Source organism: Aristolochia californica, unplaced genomic scaffold, assembly GCF_029961685.1.
Source record: "Aristolochia californica isolate CCGP_79_NKW_82.1479 unplaced genomic scaffold, dmAriCali1.0.hap1 SCAF_2, whole genome shotgun sequence".
Taxonomy (NCBI): Eukaryota; Viridiplantae; Streptophyta; class Magnoliopsida; order Piperales; family Aristolochiaceae; genus Aristolochia; species Aristolochia californica.
The window spans coordinates 25,374,663-25,393,941 of NW_027181881.1; the positions used below are offsets into that span (position 1 = coordinate 25,374,663).

At 36.8% G+C, this 19,279-nt stretch overlaps 1 protein-coding gene across 1 annotated transcript; it reads left to right on the forward strand.

Moving 5' to 3' along the window:
- The first annotated feature begins 10,694 nt into the window (after window positions 1-10,694).
- LOC137954951 (uncharacterized) lies at window positions 10,695-13,322 on the forward strand. Its single transcript, XM_068801843.1, has 5 exons — window positions 10,695-10,827; window positions 10,931-11,224; window positions 11,279-11,601; window positions 13,192-13,275; window positions 13,317-13,322. The coding sequence occupies exons 1-5, from the start codon at window positions 10,695-10,697 to the stop codon at window positions 13,320-13,322; spliced, it is 840 nt and encodes a 279-aa protein (XP_068657944.1).
- Window positions 13,323-19,279: the final 5,957 nt, after the last annotated feature.

Here is a 19,279-nt window from a genome sequence, read left to right on the forward strand (position 1 = left end):
TAAGTGTGGTGGAATTGCATGCCAGAAACATGTTGAGAATGCAAGTGGACCTAATGATCCAAAAGTTTCATGGAGTAGAAAAATTCAAATTATCAAATGGTTGGATATTTACCAGAGCCAAACAACCCACTTTTTGCCTATCCTTAAAAATCACTGATACTTTTTGGAACTATCTCTCCCAGCATTTGTGCATTTCCATTTTGGATGTTCAAATTTGTTTTCAGATCCAAACTTCAGTTTTCACTCTCCCATTTTTCTCGTAAACAAAAAAGGTATAAGGCATAAAAAATGAAAAATTTAGAGAGTATGTATGCAAAAAGAATTTGAAAATTATTTCATGCACTAAAAATGAATTCCAAGGTTTTGTCATCTATGTTTGGGAAATTCCACTAGTACAACCCCTAATAATAAGCCTGGTGGAATTTTATAGGAAAGGGACTTCTAACTGATCCAAACATCCTTTCAGTGAGGTGGATATACATGCCAGAAACATGTTGAGGATGGAAGTAGATCTAATGATCCAAATGTTTCAAGGGGTAGAAAAAATCAAATTATCAACTGGTTGGATATTTAACAGAGCCAACCAACCCACTTTTTGCCTATCCTTAAAAATCACAGATACTTTTTGGAACTATCTCTCTCAGCATTTGTGCATTTCCATTTTGGATGTTCAAATTTGTTTTCAGATCCAAACATCAGTTTTCACTCTCCTATTTTTCTCGTAAACAAAAAAGATATAAGGCATAACAAAATGAAAATTTTAGACTTCATTTATGCCAAAAAAAATTTGACAATTATTTCACGCACTAAAAATGAACTCCAAGGTTTTGTTATCCATGTGTGGGAAATTCTACTAGTACTAACCCTTATAATAAGCTTGGTGGAATTTTATAGAAAAGGGACTTCTAACTGATTCTAACATACTTTAAGTGTGGTGGATATGCATGCCAGAAACATGTTGAGAATGCAAGTGGACTTAATGATCCAAAAGTTTCATGGAGTAGAAAAATTCAAATTATCAAATGGTTGGATATTTACCAGAGCCAAACAACCTACTTTTTGCCTATCCTTAAAAATCACTGATACTTTTTGGAACTATCTCTCCCAGCATTTGTTCATTTCCATTTTGGATGTTCAAATTTGTTTTCAGATCCAAACTTCAGTTTTCACTCTCCCATTTTTCTCGTAAACAAAAAAGGTATAAGGCATAAAAAATGAAAAATTTAGAGAGTATGTATGCAAAAAGAATTTGAAAATTATTTCATGCACTAAAAATGAATTCCAAGGTTTTGTTATCTATGTTTGGGAAATTCCACTAGTACAACCCCTAATAATAAGCCTGGAGGAATTTTATAGGAAAGGGACTTCTAACTGATCCAAACATGCTTTAAGTGAGGTGGATATACATGCCAGAAACATATTGAGGATGGAAGTGGATCTAATGATCCAAATGTTTCAAGGGGTAGAAAAAATCAAATTATCAACTGGTTGGATATTTAACAGAGCCAACCAACCCACTTTTTGCCTATCCTTAAAAATCACAGATACTTTTTGGAACTATCTCTCTCAGCATTTGTGCATTTCCATTTTGGATGTTCAAATTTGTTTTCAGATCCAAACTTCAGTTTTCACTCTCCTATTTTTCTCGTAAACAAAAAAGATATAAGGCATAACAAAATGAAAATTTTAGACTTCATTTATGCCAAAAAAAAATTGACAATTATTTCACGCACTAAAATTGAACTCCAAGGTTTTGTTATCCATGTGTGGGAAATTCTACTAGTACTAACCCTTATAATAAGCTTGGTGGAATTTTATAGGAAAGGGACTTCTAGCTGATTCTAACATACTTTAAGTGTGGTGGATATGCATGCCAGAAACATGTTGAGAATGCAAGTGGACCTAATGATCCAAAAGTTTCAAGGAGTAGAAAAAATCAAATGCTCAAGTGGTTGGATATTTACCAGAGCCAAACAACCCACTTTTTGCCTATCCTTAAAAATCACAGATACTTTTTGGAACTATCTCTCTCAGCATTTGTGCATTTCCATTTTGGATGTTCAAATTTGTTTTCAGATCCAAACTTGAGTTTTCACTCTCCCATTTTTCTCGTAAAAAAAAGATATAGGGCATAACAAAATTAAAATTTTAGAGATCATGTATGCAAAAAGAATTTGAAAATTATTTCATGCCCTAAAAATGAACTCCAAGGTTTTGTTATCCATGTTTGGGAAATTCCACTAGTACAACCCCTAATAATAAGCTTGGTGGAATTTTATAGCAAAGGGACTTGTAATTGATCATAACATGCTTTAAGTGTGGTGGATATGCATGCCAGAAACATGTTGAGGATGCAAGTGGACCTAATGATCCAAAAATTTCAAAGAGTAGAAGAAATCAATTTCTCAAGTAGTTGGATATTTACCTGAGCCAAACTACCAGCTTTTTGCCTATCCTTAAAAATCACTGATACTTTTTGTAACTATCTATCTCAGCATTTGTGCATTTCCATTTCTGATGTTCAAAGCTGTTTTAGATCCAAACTTGAGTTTCACTCTCCCATTTGTCTCGTAAACAAAAAAGATATAAGGCATAACAAAATGAAAATTTTGGAGTTCATGTATGTAAAAAAAATTTGAAAATTACTTCACGCACTAAAAATGAACTCCAAGGTTTTGTTATCCATGTTTGGGAAATTCCACTAGTACAACCCTTAATAATAAGCTTGGTGGAATTTTATAGAAAAGGGACTTTTAACTGATCCTGACATGCTTTAAGCATGCTAGAAACTTGTTGTGGATGTAAGGGGACCTAATGATCCAAAAATTTCTACGAGTAAAAAAAATCAAATTCTCAAGTGGTTGGATATTTACTTGACCCAAACAACCCACTTTTTACCTATCCTTAAAAATCACAGATACTTTTGGGAACTATCTCTCTCAGTATTTGTGCATTTCCATTTTGGATGTTCAAATTTGTTTTCAAATCTAAACTTGAGTTTTAACTCTCCCATTTTTCTCGTAAAAAAAAGATATAAGGCATAACAAAATGAAAATTTTAGAGATTATGCATGCAAAAAGAATTTGAAAATTATTTCACGCCCTAAAAATGAACTCCAAGGTTTTGTTATCAATGTTATGGAAATTCCACTAGTACAATCCCTAATAATAAGCTTGGTGGAATTTTATACGAAAGGGACTTCTAACTGATCCCAACATGCTTCAAGTGTGGTGGATATGCATGCCAAGAACATGTTGAGGATGCAAGTGGACCTAAAGATCCAAAAATTTCAAGGAGTAGAAAAAATCAAATTCCCAAGTGGTTGGATATTTACCAAAGCCAAACAACCCACTTTTTGCCTATCCTTAAAAATCACAGATACTTTTTGGAACTATCTCTCTCAGCATTTGTGCATTTCCATTTTGGATGTTCTAATTTGTTTTCAGATCCAAACTTCAGTTTTCACTCTCCTATTTTTTTCGTAAAAAAAAAAGATATAAGGCATAACAAATTGAAAATTTTAGAGTTAATTTATGCCAAAAAAAATTTGACAATTATTTCACGCACTAAAAATGTACTCCAAGGTTACAAACCCTTATAATAAGCTTGGTGGAATTTTATAGGAAATGGACTTCTAACTGATCCTAACATGCTTTAAGTGTGGTGGATATGCATGCTAGAAACATGTTGAGAATGCAAGTGGACCTAATGATCCAAAAGTTTCAAGGAGTAGAAAAAATCAATTGCTCAAGTGGTTGGATATTTACCACAGCCAAACAACCCACTTTTTGCCTATCCTTAAAAATCACAGATACTTTTTGGAACTATGTCTCTCAGCATTTGTGTATTTCTATTTTTGATGGTCAAATTTGTTTTCAGATCCAAACTTGAGTTTTCACTCTCCCATTTTTCTCGCAAACAAAAAAGATATAAGGCATAACAAAATGAGTATTTTAGAGATCATGTAAGCAAAAATAATTTGAAAATTATTTCACGCCCTAAAAATGAACTCCAAGGTTTTGTTATCCATGTTAGGGAAATTCCACTAGTACAACCCCTAATAATAAGCTTGGTGGAATTTTATGGGAAAGGGACTTCTAACTGATCCAAACATGCTTTAAGTGTGGTCGATATGCATGCCAGAAACATGTTGAGGATGGAAGTGGACCTAATGATCCAAATGTTTCAAGGAGTAGAAAAAATCAAATTATCAAGTGGTTGGATATTTAACAGAGCCAAACAACCCACTTTTTGCCTATCCTTAAAAATCACTGATACTTTTTGGAACTATATCTCTCAGCATTTGTGCATTTCCATTTTGGATGTTCAAATTTGTTTTCAGATCCAAACTTCAGTTTTCACTCTCCTATTTTTCTCGTAAACAAAAAAGATATAAGGCATAACAAAATGAAAATTTTAGAGTTCATTTATGCAAAAAAAATTTGAAAATTACTTCACGCACTAAAAATGAGCTCCAAGGTTTTGTTATCCATGTTTGGGAAATTCCAGTAGTACAACCCCTAATAATAAGCTTGGTGGAATTTTATAGGAAAGGGACTTGTAACTGATCCTAACATGCTTTTAGTGTGGTGGATATGCATGCCAGAAACATGTTTAGGATGCAAGTGGACCTAATGATCCAAAAATTTGAAGGAGTAGAAAAAATCAAATTCTCAAGCGGTTGGATATTTACTAGAGCCAAACAACCCCCTTTTTGCCTATCCTTAAAAATCACTGATACTTTTTGGAACTATCTCTCTCAGCATTTGTGCATCTCCATTTTGGATGTTCAAAATTGTTTTCAGATCTAAACTTGAGTTTTCACTCTCCTATTTTTCTCGAAAACAAAAAAGATATAAGGCACAACAAAAGGAAAATTTTAGAGTTCGTGTATGCAAAAAATAATTTAAAATTATTTCACGCACTAAAAATGAACTCTAAGGTTTTGTTATCCATGTTAGGGAAATTCCACTTGTACAACCCCTAATAATAAGCTTGGTGGAATTTTATAGGAAAGTGACTTCTAACTTATCCCAAAATGTTTCAAGTGCGGTGGATATGGGTTTAGGGTTTAGGGATGTGGTGGGGCCAGAATTTGTTCTTTTTCGAAAGTATCTCTTTTTAGGAGTATACCTTGTTGTAGAACTTTTTTGTATCCTAAATGTTTTCTGTTGAAATTTCTTAGGATATTTTCGTTGCTTCTGGGAGGTGGTTTTGAACAACATAATGTTTGTTTATTTGCCTTACTACTTTTATTTGGTAGTTTTGGGGCTTCACAAAGATTTGCCAACATGTCTTGTACAAATCTATGTCTTCTTCCTAAAGTATCAATGTTTAGGAAAATATCCATGGTTAAAGTACCAAGTTCTGGGTTGTTTTGCCATTACTTTGTAATGTAGTCTTTTTCTGCTACATGTGCAAATGGTTCTGGAAATTTTGCATAAAAGATAGACAGATAAGGTTTCTGTTCTTCTTTTTGCAGTTTATAGAAGTAACTTGCAAACTCGCAGTAATACTTCTCATAAAAACAAATGTTACAGATTTGTAACTTGTTTAATTTCTGAAGAGTTTCTAAACATTTTTTTTTGTTTAGTACTCTCATTGTAGGCTGCTAGGGTTGGATGTATTCCTAGAAATTCCTTTGATATCTTAGCCACTAATCCTTTCAAGATATTGGCTATCGATATTGAGGTATTAGCTCATTTTTGGTCTTCGGGAAGGTTGTCCCACCAAAGAGCTACATTACCCTGTAAAGCATGGGTAAAGAAATTAAATGCTGATTCTTGGTTCCAAGATTCATGCATATTTGCAGCATTGCTCATGCTTCTTTCCCATTCTTTAAGGACTTTTTCTCCATCCTTGGGGCAATCCAAGTTGAGGTAAAATCCAAAAGGGTTTATGCTATCTATGGTTTGGTGTCCCTTAGTAGCATTTGCAGGATCGACATTTGTGTATTTTGTCGAATACCTTTGTCCTCCCAGGGATATTTTGGAGTGAGAGAAACTTTCTCGTTCTTGCGGATGAACCGTAGTACGGTTTCGGAAGTTATCTTGAAAGCTATCTTCCATGTAGGTATCTTGTACCCTTGAAGTTTCTGCTTCAAAATGGTCGCTACCACGAAGCATTCGAAACCTTTTACCAAGATCATCTGCCTTTTTGTCTTTAGCAGAGTAGTCTGTTTTCTTGGTATTTTCTTCTACAACTTCATCAGATTCCCAGGCTTCTGGTTCACTGTCGTGTTGCTCTTGTTGTTTACTAGAAGAAGGTTTTTCTTCTTGAACATAATAAATCGGTTGACGACCGAAGGTATTATATTCTGCGTAAACTTCATCATCGGTGGAGGATGATGCTTTTGAAGCGATCCTAAAAGCAGGTGGTGCTGGATCCTTTCTTCTAGGTGCTATGCAAGGTGTTGCAAAGTATACTAGGTTTTTAAGCCATCCGGTGATGTCAGGAAGGCCTAATGGTAATAGAGATTCCATATCCATTAAATAGAAAAACTCTGTCATAGAGCTAATTCTTGAAGCTTCTGTTGAACCTTTTTAATCAGATACCATAGTAGAATTTCTCTACGGGTTAATCTCCACCATTCATTCAGATATGCTTGATAGGCTATATCGGTGTCATTTACTGGTGTGAGAGTTTCTCTGACTTGCTAATTTTGGGCTTGTATTGACCGTAACAGACAAAGTTGATCTAGTAGTCTTGCTCTACTGATCATTTTTACAAAGCTAAAAGGTTTAGCTTTCTTTTCATTTTCTTGATCTTGCATCTAAGGTTGTAGATGCGATCAGAATATCTTTCCCAAAAATAGTAATACCATACCATTGCTGGGATTGTATTATCTTCTGGCTGAAGAGTATTTCTTTGGAGTAAAGCAAGGTCAAGGCTTTCTCTTTTAAATTTTAAACGATCTAAAAGTTTCCTTTTATAGATCATTTTGGTGTCCAAGGTGTAAAAGGTGTTTTATACCGTGATGGACTTGGAGAACCTAGACGTTCTTTTGAACCTTGATGTTCTTTTAATGCTAAGACTTCTGTCAAAATTTCTTGCATTTTATCTTTGTTTAGATTATCTAAACTTTGTTTAAGCTCTGTTAACTGTTTCCGGCGATCTTTATCCGGTAAGTTCCTCAAGCACGGTGTGTGCTTAATAGCCGTAATGGCTGAGTAGAAAATAGGGAACCGACCGGTGCCACGGTCGGTTAGTTCGGGAGTTATGTAGATAAGTAGTTTTTTTTCTTTTCCTTTTTAAGGGTATGTATTTTATGTTTTGTTTTAGACAATTTTTTTTATATTTCCGCATGTTTGTAATATTGTGATTCGTACAGTAATTGTTTTTACTGTTCATGTTCTGCATTTATAAATATGATCTCCACAGTAGTTGTTATCACTGTTCATGTTCCGCATCTATGTATTGATCTCCACAGTATTTGTTTTTACTGTTCCAAAGTTACTATTCAAAAGTACTGTTCATTTTTACTATTCACGGTTACTATTCATGTTTACTGTTCACTCGTCAAAAAGAAATAGTATCAAAATAGTGCCAAATAGGACAGAAGCTAGAGACTTGGAATTATTCGGCTACACTCCGAGGTAGAAAACGAAAAGGAGCTGTGCTCTACCCTGCTGAAGCAGCCATGGAGCCGTAACGGTTAATAGGAACGGCTCGGGGCCCTCTGAAGACCATGAGGACCGCATCAACGGAATTGCCCACGTGGTGGTAAGCTGGCAGGAATAGGGTCAAACCCCGAAAAAGTTCTAGGTAGCAGAAGAAGTCATGTTGGGCCTACTAGATAGCTATGAACTAGACACAAACGAGTACATAACGGTGACATGTGGTAGGAATCAGGAAAGTAGCCTAATGGTAAACTGATAGGACAGACGAAGTGTGACTATAGGAATAGTATTGTGTGAGTCATTATTGTTTTCCACTGCCCGTAGATGTCATCCACTGCCTGTACTCACGAGACTAGCAGGTACCAGTCCCTAGGATTCTTGTTCCGCTGCCCTGTTTCCCTAGGTTGTCTTCCGCTGTGTAAAAATGGTATCAGAGCCGAGTATTAGACTTGGTTTTGTATGTGTCAAAAGAAGTCAAAGCTTATCTTTGATTCTTTCTGTTTAGGTATACATACTCCCAAACAGTTACGACCCATACTGGTCACATCCCAAGTAACATTTGTAAGTAACAAAAGTACAAAACCAAAAGTCCATTATGGAACGAAATAGGTCTAATCCAGAGATAAGACTTATCAACTATTCGCGACTGCGAGAGTATATCATGACCAGAAGGTATGATAATCAAATCGAATTCCAGAGGGTCTGGATTCGATAGTTAAAAGATCGACTCGCACGAGTTCAAGCCAAACTCAAAGAGCTCGAAGAAAATCCATTAGTTGTAGATTATAACAACGAAGGAAGAAGAATAATCCGAGATGGACGATTCTTAGGACTCGGTCTAGTAGGATTAAAACAAGTTATCAAAGACCTGAAACACCAAATCAGGATTGAACAACTTGAACTTCTAGAATATGCTATCTAAGCATTTCTTAGAAGATTTGGTAATCATTCTGCAAAGAGAAATCTACCGAATGACCTATGAAGAAACCGTATCCCAACCTGTAGACACCGCTTCAACAGGAGAAGCCTCTACAAGTACATACGAAAAACCAGAAAAAACAAAATACTGGTATGTTGTCTTCATAGGAAGAGAAACAGGAATATATGACAGCTGGGAAGAAGCCCAAGCTCAAGTCATAGGATTTCCCGGAAATTCTCATAGAAAATTTCGGACAAAGGACAATGCTGAAAAAGCCTGGACAACATCCCGAAAATAGATGATCTATCGGCAAAAACTTTTAGATCGTTTGCAATGAAAGAGAGAAGGTCTAGCCTTCACTCTCTTGCTAAGAAACATGCTTCAACCAGAAGATGATACTATCTTCGCCAGGGAAATGTACAATTTCCATTGGGAAAGGTATACGAATCGCATCCATCGATTTCGATGCAAGATCGACAAAATCAAACAAAAGTTAAACCTCCTAGCTTTGTAAAAATGAATGAGTTTTTCTATTTAATGGATATTGAAACTCCATTACCATTAGGCCTTCCTGACATCACCGGATGGCTTAAAAATCTAGTGTACTTTGCAACACCTTGCATAGCACCTAGAAGAAAGGATCCAGCACCACCTGCTTTTAGGATCGCTTCAAAAGCATCATCCTCCACCGATGATGAAGTTGACGCAGAATATAATACCTTCGGTTGTCAACCAATTTATTATGTTCAATAAGAAAAACCTTCTTCTAGTAAACAACAAGAGCAACACGACAGTGAACCAGAAGCCTGGGAATCTGATGAAGTTGCAGAAGAAAATACCTAGAAAACAGACTACTCTGCTAAAGACAAAAAGGCAGATGATCTTGGTAAAAGGTTTTGAATGCTTCGTGGTAGCGACCATTTTGAAGCAGAAACTTCAAGGGTACGAGATACCCACATGGAAGATAGCTTTCAAGATAACTTCCAAAACCGTACTGCGGTTCATCTGCAAGAATGAGAAAGTTTCTCCCACTCCAAAATATCCCTGGGAGGACAAAGGTATTCGACAAAATGCACAAATGTCGATCCTGCAAATGCTACTAAGGGACACCAAACCATAGATAGCATAAACCCTTTTGGATTTTACCTCCACTTGGATTGCCCCAAGGATGGAGAAAAAGTCCTTAAAGATTGGGAAAGAAGCATGAGCAATGCTGCAAATATGCTTGAATCTTGGAACCAAGAATCAGCATTTAAATTCTTTACCCATGCTTTACAGGGTAATGTAGCTCTTTGGTGGGACAACCTTCCCGAAGACCAAAAATGAGCTAATACCTCCATATCGATAGCCAATATCTTGAAAGGATTAGTGGCTAAGATATCAAAGGAATTTCTAGGAATACATGCGACCCTAGAAGCCTACAATGAGAGTACTAAACAAAGAAAACGTTTAGAAACTCTTCAGAAATTAAACAAGTTACAAATCTGTAACATTTGTTTTTATGAGAAGTATTATTGTGAGTTTGCAAGTTACTTCTATAAACTGCAAAAAGAAGATCAGAAACCTTATCTGTCTATCTTTTATGCAAAATTTCCAGAACCATTTGCACATGTAGCAGAAAAAGACTACATTACAAAGTATTGGCAAAACAACCCAGAACTTGGTACTTTAACCATGGATATTTTCCTAAACATTGATACATTAGGAAGAAGACATAGATTTGTACAAGACATGTTGGCAAATCTTTGTGAAGCCCAAAAACAACAAAAGAAAAGTAGTAAGGCAAATAAACAAACATTATGTTGTTCAAACCAGAACAAAAATGTAGGAGCTTATGGTTGCAAAACCACCTCCCTTAAGCAACGAAAATATCCTAAGAAATTTCAACAGAAAAAATTTAGGATACAAAAAAGTTCTACAACAAGGTATACTCCTAAAAAAATATTTTTGGAAAAGAACAAATTCTGGCCCCACCACATCCAGTAAAGGGTCAAATGCATACTGCCCAAAGGGGAAAACCCCAAGCAAATGCAAAGGCTGGATATGCCAGAAAGAAGGACATTTCGCTAAAGATTGTGCAAATGATAAACAACAACGACGGTACAGTACATACATGTTACTAGCCAAAGAAAATGGATTGGAACTTATCCATCACGATGACATCCAGTCAGAAGATGAAGTATATGAACTTCATCTCAAAACTGAGTATTCCTCCTCTGAAAACTCAGAAAACATGTCAGACTCTTCAAGCTCCTTCTCTAAATGAGTATCCACATAAACGCAGAGCATGTTGCATCTGGAAATTCTTATATCACGGTCATGCTTAAAGTACCCGGATATATCAAATTCCATATACATGCTCTCGTAGATACAGGAAGTTCATATTGTCTAGCTAGACAAAATCTACTTCCCATGGATCTATGGAAACCACTTGAAATACCACTTCAAGTAACAGTTGGCTCCGGAAAAACAATCTCTCTTCCGGCCGAAGCCCGCAACATTCATCTCGACATTGGAGGTGAAAAGTTTCTAATTCCAAAACTCATTAGTTTAGGATCAGACATAAATTCAGGACCAGATTTAGTCCTAGGCAATGAATGGCTCATGTTTCATGCCCCTGTAGAGCAAACACCAGCCTACTATAAATTTCGATGTCGCACTCGACGAGAAATCGATGTTTCACGCTGTATTTGTCTACTCAGTAAAACCCACTGAAGCCTATGCATTTCTGGCAATGGAGCTGTCCTCCATCAGGTCTTCAAAAAACGCCTCAAGCGTGGTTATGAGATTCCTCCCTTAGAACCTCTGCTCCTCGCTGAGTCCTGTGAATCTGAACTTCAGCAACTTCTCGAATCCACTTGTTCTGAGAAACCCTTAGAATGGTGGCATAAACAAAAACCATATCCAGACCTCAAACTTCTTGATCCTGAAAAAGAAATCCGAGAAAAACCTATGGTTTATACTCCTTCTGATGTTGAAGAATTCTCAACACAGATAAATGATATGCTGGCTCAAGGTTTAATCCACGCAAGTCATTCTCCACATACATCTCCTGCTTTCCTGGTAAGGAATCACGCAGAGATAAAATGAGGTAAAGCTCGAATGGTCATTAACTATAAAAAGGTTAATGAAGCCACAAAAATGGATGGCTACTATCTTCCTAACAAAGAAAGATTAATAGCTGCCATAAGAGGAAAACAATGGTTTTCTAAATTTGATTGCAAATCTGGGTTTTGGCAAATACGTCTAACCGAAAGAGCTATTCCCCTAACTGCATTCAGTTGTCCTTCAAGACATTATGAGTGGCTTGTAATGCCCTTTGGGTTAAAACAAGCACCCAACATATTTCAAAGAAGAATGGATGATATCCTCAAACCATTCTTTAAATTTTGCTTAGTTTATGTTGAGGATATCCTAGTCTTTTCAGAAACCAAGGATCAACATAAAGAGCAATTACTGAAGGTCTTAAATGCCTTAAAAAACGCTGGGATAGCACTCAGCAAAAAGAAATCAGAGTTGTTTAAAACCAAGATAGATTTCTTAGGTCTAAACATCTCAAAAGGAGAAATCATTCTTCAAAATCATATTCTGGAAAAACTAGCTGCTTTTCCGAATGACATTGAAGATAAAAAACAACTTCAACGTTAGGATGCCTAACATATGCTGAACAATTCATACAGAATTTAGCAGAAATTAGGAAACCCCTTCAAAAGAAACTAAAGAAAGATGTCAAATGGGAATGGACACCCACTGATAGTCCTGAAGTAATCCGGATCAAACAAATGATGAAACACCTCCCGGTATTAACTCTACCCGATCCAGATGCAAATCTGATTTTAGAAACTGACGCCACTGATCACACTTGGGCAACAGTGCTAAAATGCAAAATCAATGATTCTAAAAGAATATGCAAATATACATCAGGAACATTTTCATCTGCTGAAACAAACTATCATTCTTATGAAAAGGAAATTTTAGCAGTAAAGAATGGGATAAAAAAATTTTAAATTTATCTCGCTCCCAAAGAATTTCTGATAAGAACTGACTGTAAAAATTTTGTCGGTTTTATGACAAGAAATTTAGAAGATTCACTTTGTCACGGTAGGTTACTCCGTTGGTAGCAATGGTTCTTTCAATTCTCTTTTACTATTGAACACATTAAAGGAGATAAAAACTATTTACCTGAGACTCTTACTCGAGAATTTTCTTGTGTTACAGACAGGTAAAATGGATCCCCTCAGTAGCACCCTGACGGACCTATAAGCAGCAATTGCCACACTCACGGTATTGCTCTCAACCCTACAGTCACTATTTGACAGTCTTTTAGTTCTTTCAGAACGAGGAGACATCCAAGAGAATTGTGCCCGTTAAGGGTTAAGTGGAGAAGTCTTACAACTCAAGGTTAAAGAATTAACCGAAGAGTTAAAAGAACTCACTCAACGGCATGAAATGCCAAGCTCCTCCGAGACTTCTACCGGATCTCCATCGCGAGAAAAGGAAGCCACAACATCAGCTAATCAGCAGACGGATGACTTTAGTGTTTTGATAAACACAGGTCGACCCGGGATTTCTACCGGTCATGCCAGGCATGAGAAGGAAATCATAACCCAATCTTCTCTGAAGATAGGGGAATCTGGGATTTCTACCTGCCAGTCAAGAGCTGGAAAGGAAACCTTAACGATTTCGTTGAAATCGGAATCAGGGACTTCTACCTGTCAGTCTAGAACTGTAAAGGAAGTATTAACGGATCCATCCCTGATGGAAATGGACTTGTCTAGGAATGAGAAATCATTCAAGACAAAATTGGTTACCCCGTCTGAGTTTACAAGGTTGAAAAGCCTAAATAAACCAGATAAAACTAGTTTTAATGAGTTTGAGTTTTTAAAGAAATTTAAACCTTTAAAACTTTCGGACATTATGTCTGAGGAACCCTCGCTATGCCCTCAAATGGTGGACAACGTTCGTTCAAAGATCGAATCCGATCATACTGTTCAATTCCAGAGATGGAATGAACAAATTGGACAAGGGATGAACACTCCCTTCTTCACCACTGAGCCCAACAACAATTGGAATCAAGTGAAGCTGAGTCATGAAATAGACTCAAAATATGCATCCATGCTTTATGCATATGGATTCATAAATCAAATGGTATTGCCCTCCACCGACTTATCAGTATTGGAGAAAATGCCAAAGGAAATTATGGAGGCTTGCAAAAGTTTCATCTCCATAACAAAGAGTAAAGGAATTCGACTTCATTTCGTTTCCTGTATTGCTGAAATTGTTACTGACACAAAGATGTTTCCAAGCATTTCTGTCGTGACTATTGAAAGCATCAAAGAAGGTGACGCAAATATGGAATATGATCCCAGACATGTTCCAAAAGCCAAGCCTTGTCCAGAAGCAGTCTGGCCAACCAGACGTATCCACGGGCTCAAGAAGCTGATACAACTCATACAACAACTGATTCAGAAAAAGAGAAGCTTTGTCTACAAGACCTCCGTCCCACTAACGATCATCTCGAAAAGCTATAAAGAGACTCCGACAATCGTCCAGACCAGTCTCGAAGCTACGCTGAAGAATCTTCTTGGAGGAAATATACCCTTTAGCAAAACATGAAAGGAAAGCTTCTGCCAGATGGCCCAGAAGACTTTTCCAAAGGAGCACACCTGTAAATTGTGCACAGAAAGGCAGCTATCCGAATGAGCAGTCAGCAGCCCCGTCAACCGACTAGTCAGCAGCCACGTCAACCGACTAGTCAGCAGCCAAGTCAGCAGACTAGGCCCACGACGAAAACAAAGTCAGGAAAGGCGGCTCAAAAGTCTGCAATGACGGCTACAAAAGTCATCAATGACGGCTACACCAAGTCAACAAAGATGGCGAAAAATGATTCCTGCACGTCATCATCATGATGTCACAAGCAGAAAAGATATTTCTACCCCTGCTTTCGGCGCCGAAAGGTAATAATGCAAGGGTAAAAAAGACATGCCAAAAAGACAAAAGTTACCCTTTGTCTTTAAACACACACCTTTCAATCAAGGGTAAAGGTGGAAACGCTGAAAAATCTTCAGCTATAAATACGATGCTCCTCCAGAGGCTGAGATCATCGAAAGTTGGAGCAACTCAAAAATAGATGAGCATTAGCATCCGAAGAAGAAGGCGATTTCCGGCGATCTTTCTCCGGCTAGTTCCTCAAGCATGGTATGTGCTTAACAGCCATAATGGCTGAGTAGAAAAGAGGGAACCAACCGGTGCCACGGTTGGTAACTTCGGGAGTTATGTAGATAAGTAATTTTTTTTTTAACAACTACTGTGGAAATCATATTTATAAATGCAGAACATGAACAGTAAAAACAATTACTGTAAGAATCACAATATTACAAACATGCGGAAATATAAAAAATATTGTCTAAAACAAAACATAAAATACATACCCTTAAAAAGGAAAAGAAAAAAAACTACTTATCTACATGTGTGTAAAAATGGTATCAGAGCCGAGTATTAGACTTGGTTTTGTATGTGTCAAAGAAGTCAAAACTTATCTTTGATTCTTTTCGTTTAGGTATACATACTCCCAAACAATTACGACCCATACCGGTCACATCCCAAGTAACATTTGTAAAGAACAAATGTACTAATGTACCAAAGACCCCAACTGGTAGGTCAGAAGGAACTCAACGGTCCTTCTTACAACACCGTGTTGAAAACTGGACACACAAATGTTTGTCCAATAATAGGCTATCCACATGGATGGCATGACAAGAATAATCCAATATTAAATAATATAATGGATTTAGTTGGTGATATGCATCACAGCTTCTTTATGAAAAGATGCTGGGAAAAATACACCCCAGAAAGCGTTGCTTTCCTATGCTTAGGAATAGAAAGTGACGTTAATGAACAAGTACAAAAACTCAAGAGAAGAATTAATGCCCATCTTGAGGTAATTAAAACAGGAAATACTGAAGAAACAGTAAGTTTCCTTACAGATCTACAAAGCTATGTGGATCAAGAAATAAATCCTTCTAGGATCTTAGCACCAATCCGAGAAGCGAAAATAAAGATGGTTAATAATAAACCATCCAAAAAGGAGTTACAGGAAGTAATTTGCAAAATATCTTTTGTAAAAACTCATCATGGAACAGATAGAGATCGTCTTATACGAGATATCTGCGCCTTAACTCAAAATGAAGAATTGAGAGAACTGGTTATACAACACATCTCTCCTTTCATCACTTTGTATCAATTGGAACGATTGCTTGAATTCCTGTTCCAAAAATTAGAAGAGACCTCAACTCATCTAAAATTCCTAAATGTCTGAACAAATAGGAATAAAATGTACTTCTCTCCAAAACAGTGTTCATATACATCATGAAACACAGGGATAATACGATGAACATCCTAATCTCATGCAGGATGGACAAAAGTGGACAATAAGTATCCCTCGGATAACTGAAGTCTACAACAAACATTGGATTGAATTCCAAAAGAAATCCTTCATCTTCCAGAAGGAACTATCTGTAGAAATACAGGATACCGGTACTTTCTGCTACAGATTATTAAGAGAATCTGACTTAGCTAAGCTAAAAAGATTCAAATATGTCCATTATGGACTAGTTCGTATAGGATTAGACCCCTTAATAAGAATCAATCAGAGTTTACCCTTCATAGCAGCTATAGTAGATAACTCTGTGAAGAATAATTTTGAAAAAGCCCTACTCGGAGGAGTTAGAGCAAATTTAGGATTAGGCCCAGTATCCTTTACAACATGGCCCAATCTACAAATAGATTTAGAAGACAAGCACATCCAAGATACCTTGTCCCTAAAAATCTATACAGACAACTGGTCGAAAAATGGAATTCAACCAGGAAGAAGAGTTATGCGCATACTTGTATGCATAGTAGCCCGAGGAATCAACACTGGAAAGGTTCCAGTTAAAGATTCAAAGAAACTCACAGAATTAGCCAAAAACATTGGTTATTCGGAAAACTTGACCATAGAAGAACTCAACCCAAGAGAGTTAACATGGCCAACAGAATGAATAGTTCAAGCTTTGGCACCCAGACACCTTCCTCTCTCTCGAAAAACCATAAAGAAGATAGAAGGAAAACTAGTAATCGCAAACACTAGACCCAGCTTTTCCATCGAACAGGACAGGCCCTCTACCTCAATAAGTAGAACCTCAAATAGTTCCCGTTTCGAAGGAATAGGAAATCCAAGGCCCAATGCTTATGTTCCTCTTCACATAGACGATGGCACATAATCCATACAAAGCCTTAGGTCCACCTATAGGAAGTAGTGACATTGTCACCAATTCCATTCAAACCTTAGAGTCTTATGGTAAGACCCTTAATAGGTTAGAAAAAACTGTTGAAAACCTCCAACAGAAAATAGATTTCCTCTATGATGAACATAAACATAGAGAAATAATAAAGTGTCAAAACATCCTAGAAAATATTCTAGAAAAGATTGACCATGGAAATAGTCCTGTTTTCTTCAAAGAGTTAACAGAACTTAAACAAAGTTTAGATAATCTAAACAAAGATAAAATGCAAGAAATTTTGACAGAAGTCTTAGCAATAAAAGAACATCAAGGTTCAAAAGAATGTCTAGGTTCTCCAAGTCCATCACGGTATAAAATACCTTTTACACCTTGGACACCAGAATGATCTATAAAAGGAAACTTTTAGATCGTTTAAAATTAAAAGAGAAAGCCTTGACCTCGCTTTACTCCAAAGAAATACTCTTAAGCCAGAAGATAATACAATCCCAGCAATGGTATGGTATTACTATTTTTGGGAAAGATATTCTGATCGCATCCACAACCTTGGATGCAAGATCAAGAAAATCAAAAGAAAGCTAAACCTTTTAGCTTTGTAAAAATGATCAGTAGAGCAAGACTACTAGATCAACTTCGTCTGGTACGGTCAATACAAGCCCAAAATTGGCCAGTCAGAGAAACTCTCACACCAGTAAATGACACCGATATAGCCTATCAGGCATATCTGAATGAATGGTGGAGATTAACCCGTAGAGAAATTCTACTACGGTATCTGATTAAAAAGGTTCAACAGAAGCTTCAAGAATTAGCTCTATGACAGAGTTTTTCTATTTAATGCATATGGAATCTCCATTACCATTAGGCCTTCCTGACATCACCGGATGGCTTAAAAACCTAGTGTACTTTGCAACACCTTGCATAACACCTAGAAGAAAGGATCCAGCACCACCTTCTTTCAGGATCGCTTCAAAAGCATCATCCTCCACTGATGATGAAGTTTACGCAGAATATAATACCTTCAGTCGTTAGCCGATTTATTATGTTCAAGAAGAAAAACCGTCTTCTAGTAAAAAACAAGAGCAACACGACAGTGAACCAGAAGCCTGGGAATCTGATGAAGTTGCAGAAGAAAATACCAAGAAATCAGACTACTTTGCTAAAGACAAAACGGCAGATGATCTTGGTAAAACGTTTCGAATGCTTCGTGGTAGTGACCATTTTGAAGCAGAAACTTCAAGGGTACGAGATACCCACATGGAAGATAACTTTCAAGATAACCTCCGAAACCGTACTGCGGTTCATCCGCAAGAACGAGAAAGTTTCTCCCACTACAAAATATCCCTGGGAGGACAAAGGTATTCGACAAAATACACAAATGTCGATCCTGCAAATGCTACTAAGGGACACCAAACCATAGATAGCGTAAACCCTTTTGGATTTTACCTCAACTTGGATTGCCCCAAGGATGGAGAAAAAGTCCTTAAAGATTGGGAAACAAGCATGAGCAATGCTGCAAATATGCATGAATCTTGGAACCAAGAATCAACATTTAATTTCTTTACGCATGCTTTACAGGGTAATGTAGCTCTTTGGTGGGACAACCTTCCCGAAGACCAAAAATGAGCTAATACCTCAATAACGATAGCCAATATCTTGAAAGGATTAGTGGCTAAGATATCAAAGGAATTTCTAGGAATACATCCAACCCTAGAAGCCTACAATGAGAGTACTAAACAAAGAAAACGTTTAGAAACTCTTCAGAAATTAAACAAGTTACAAATCTGTAACATTTGTTTTTATGAGAAGTATTACTGCGAGTTTGCAAGTTACTTCTATAAACTGTAAAAAGAAGATCAGAAACCTTATCTGTCTATCTTTTATGCAAAATTGCCAGAACCATTTGCACATGTAGCAGAAAAAGACTACATTACAAAGTATTGGCAAAACAACCCAGAACTTGGTACTTTAACCATGGAAATTTTCCTAAACATTGATACTTTAGGAAGAAGACATAGATTTGTACAAGACATGTTGGCAAATCTTTGTGAAGCCCAAAAACTACAAAAGAAAAGTAGTAAGGCAAATAAACAAGCATTATGTTGTTCAAACCAGAACAAAAATGTAGGAGCTTATGGTTGCAAAACCACCTCCCATAAGAATCGAAAATATCCTAAGAAATTTCAACAGAAAAAATTTAGGATACAAAAAAGTTCTACAACAAGGTATACTCCTAAAAAAAGATACTTTCGGAAAAGAACAAATTCTGGCCCCACCACATCCAGTAAAGGGTCAAATGCATACTGCCCAAAGGGGAAAACCCCAAGCAAATGCAAATGCTGGATATGCCAGAAAGAAGGACATTTCGCCAGAGATTGTCCAAATGATAAACAACAATGGCGGTACAGTACATACTTGTTACTAGCCGAAGAAAATGGATTGGAAATCATCCATTGCGATGACAT

What these genes read in the sequence shown, in the direction of transcription:
- LOC137954951 (XM_068801843.1), top strand. Translation starts at nt 10,695, where the DNA reads ATGACATCCAGTCAGAAGATGAAGTATATGAACTTCATCTCAAAACTG. An exon ending in TCCACATAAACGCAGAGCAT is followed by an intron (nt 10,828 to 10,930) that starts GTTGCATCTGGA and finishes CATATTGTCTAG; the next exon opens with CTAGACAAAATCTACTTCCC. An exon ending in ATACATCTCCTGCTTTCCTG is followed by an intron (nt 11,602 to 13,191) that starts GTAAGGAATCAC and finishes TCTACCTGCCAG; the next exon opens with TCAAGAGCTGGAAAGGAAAC.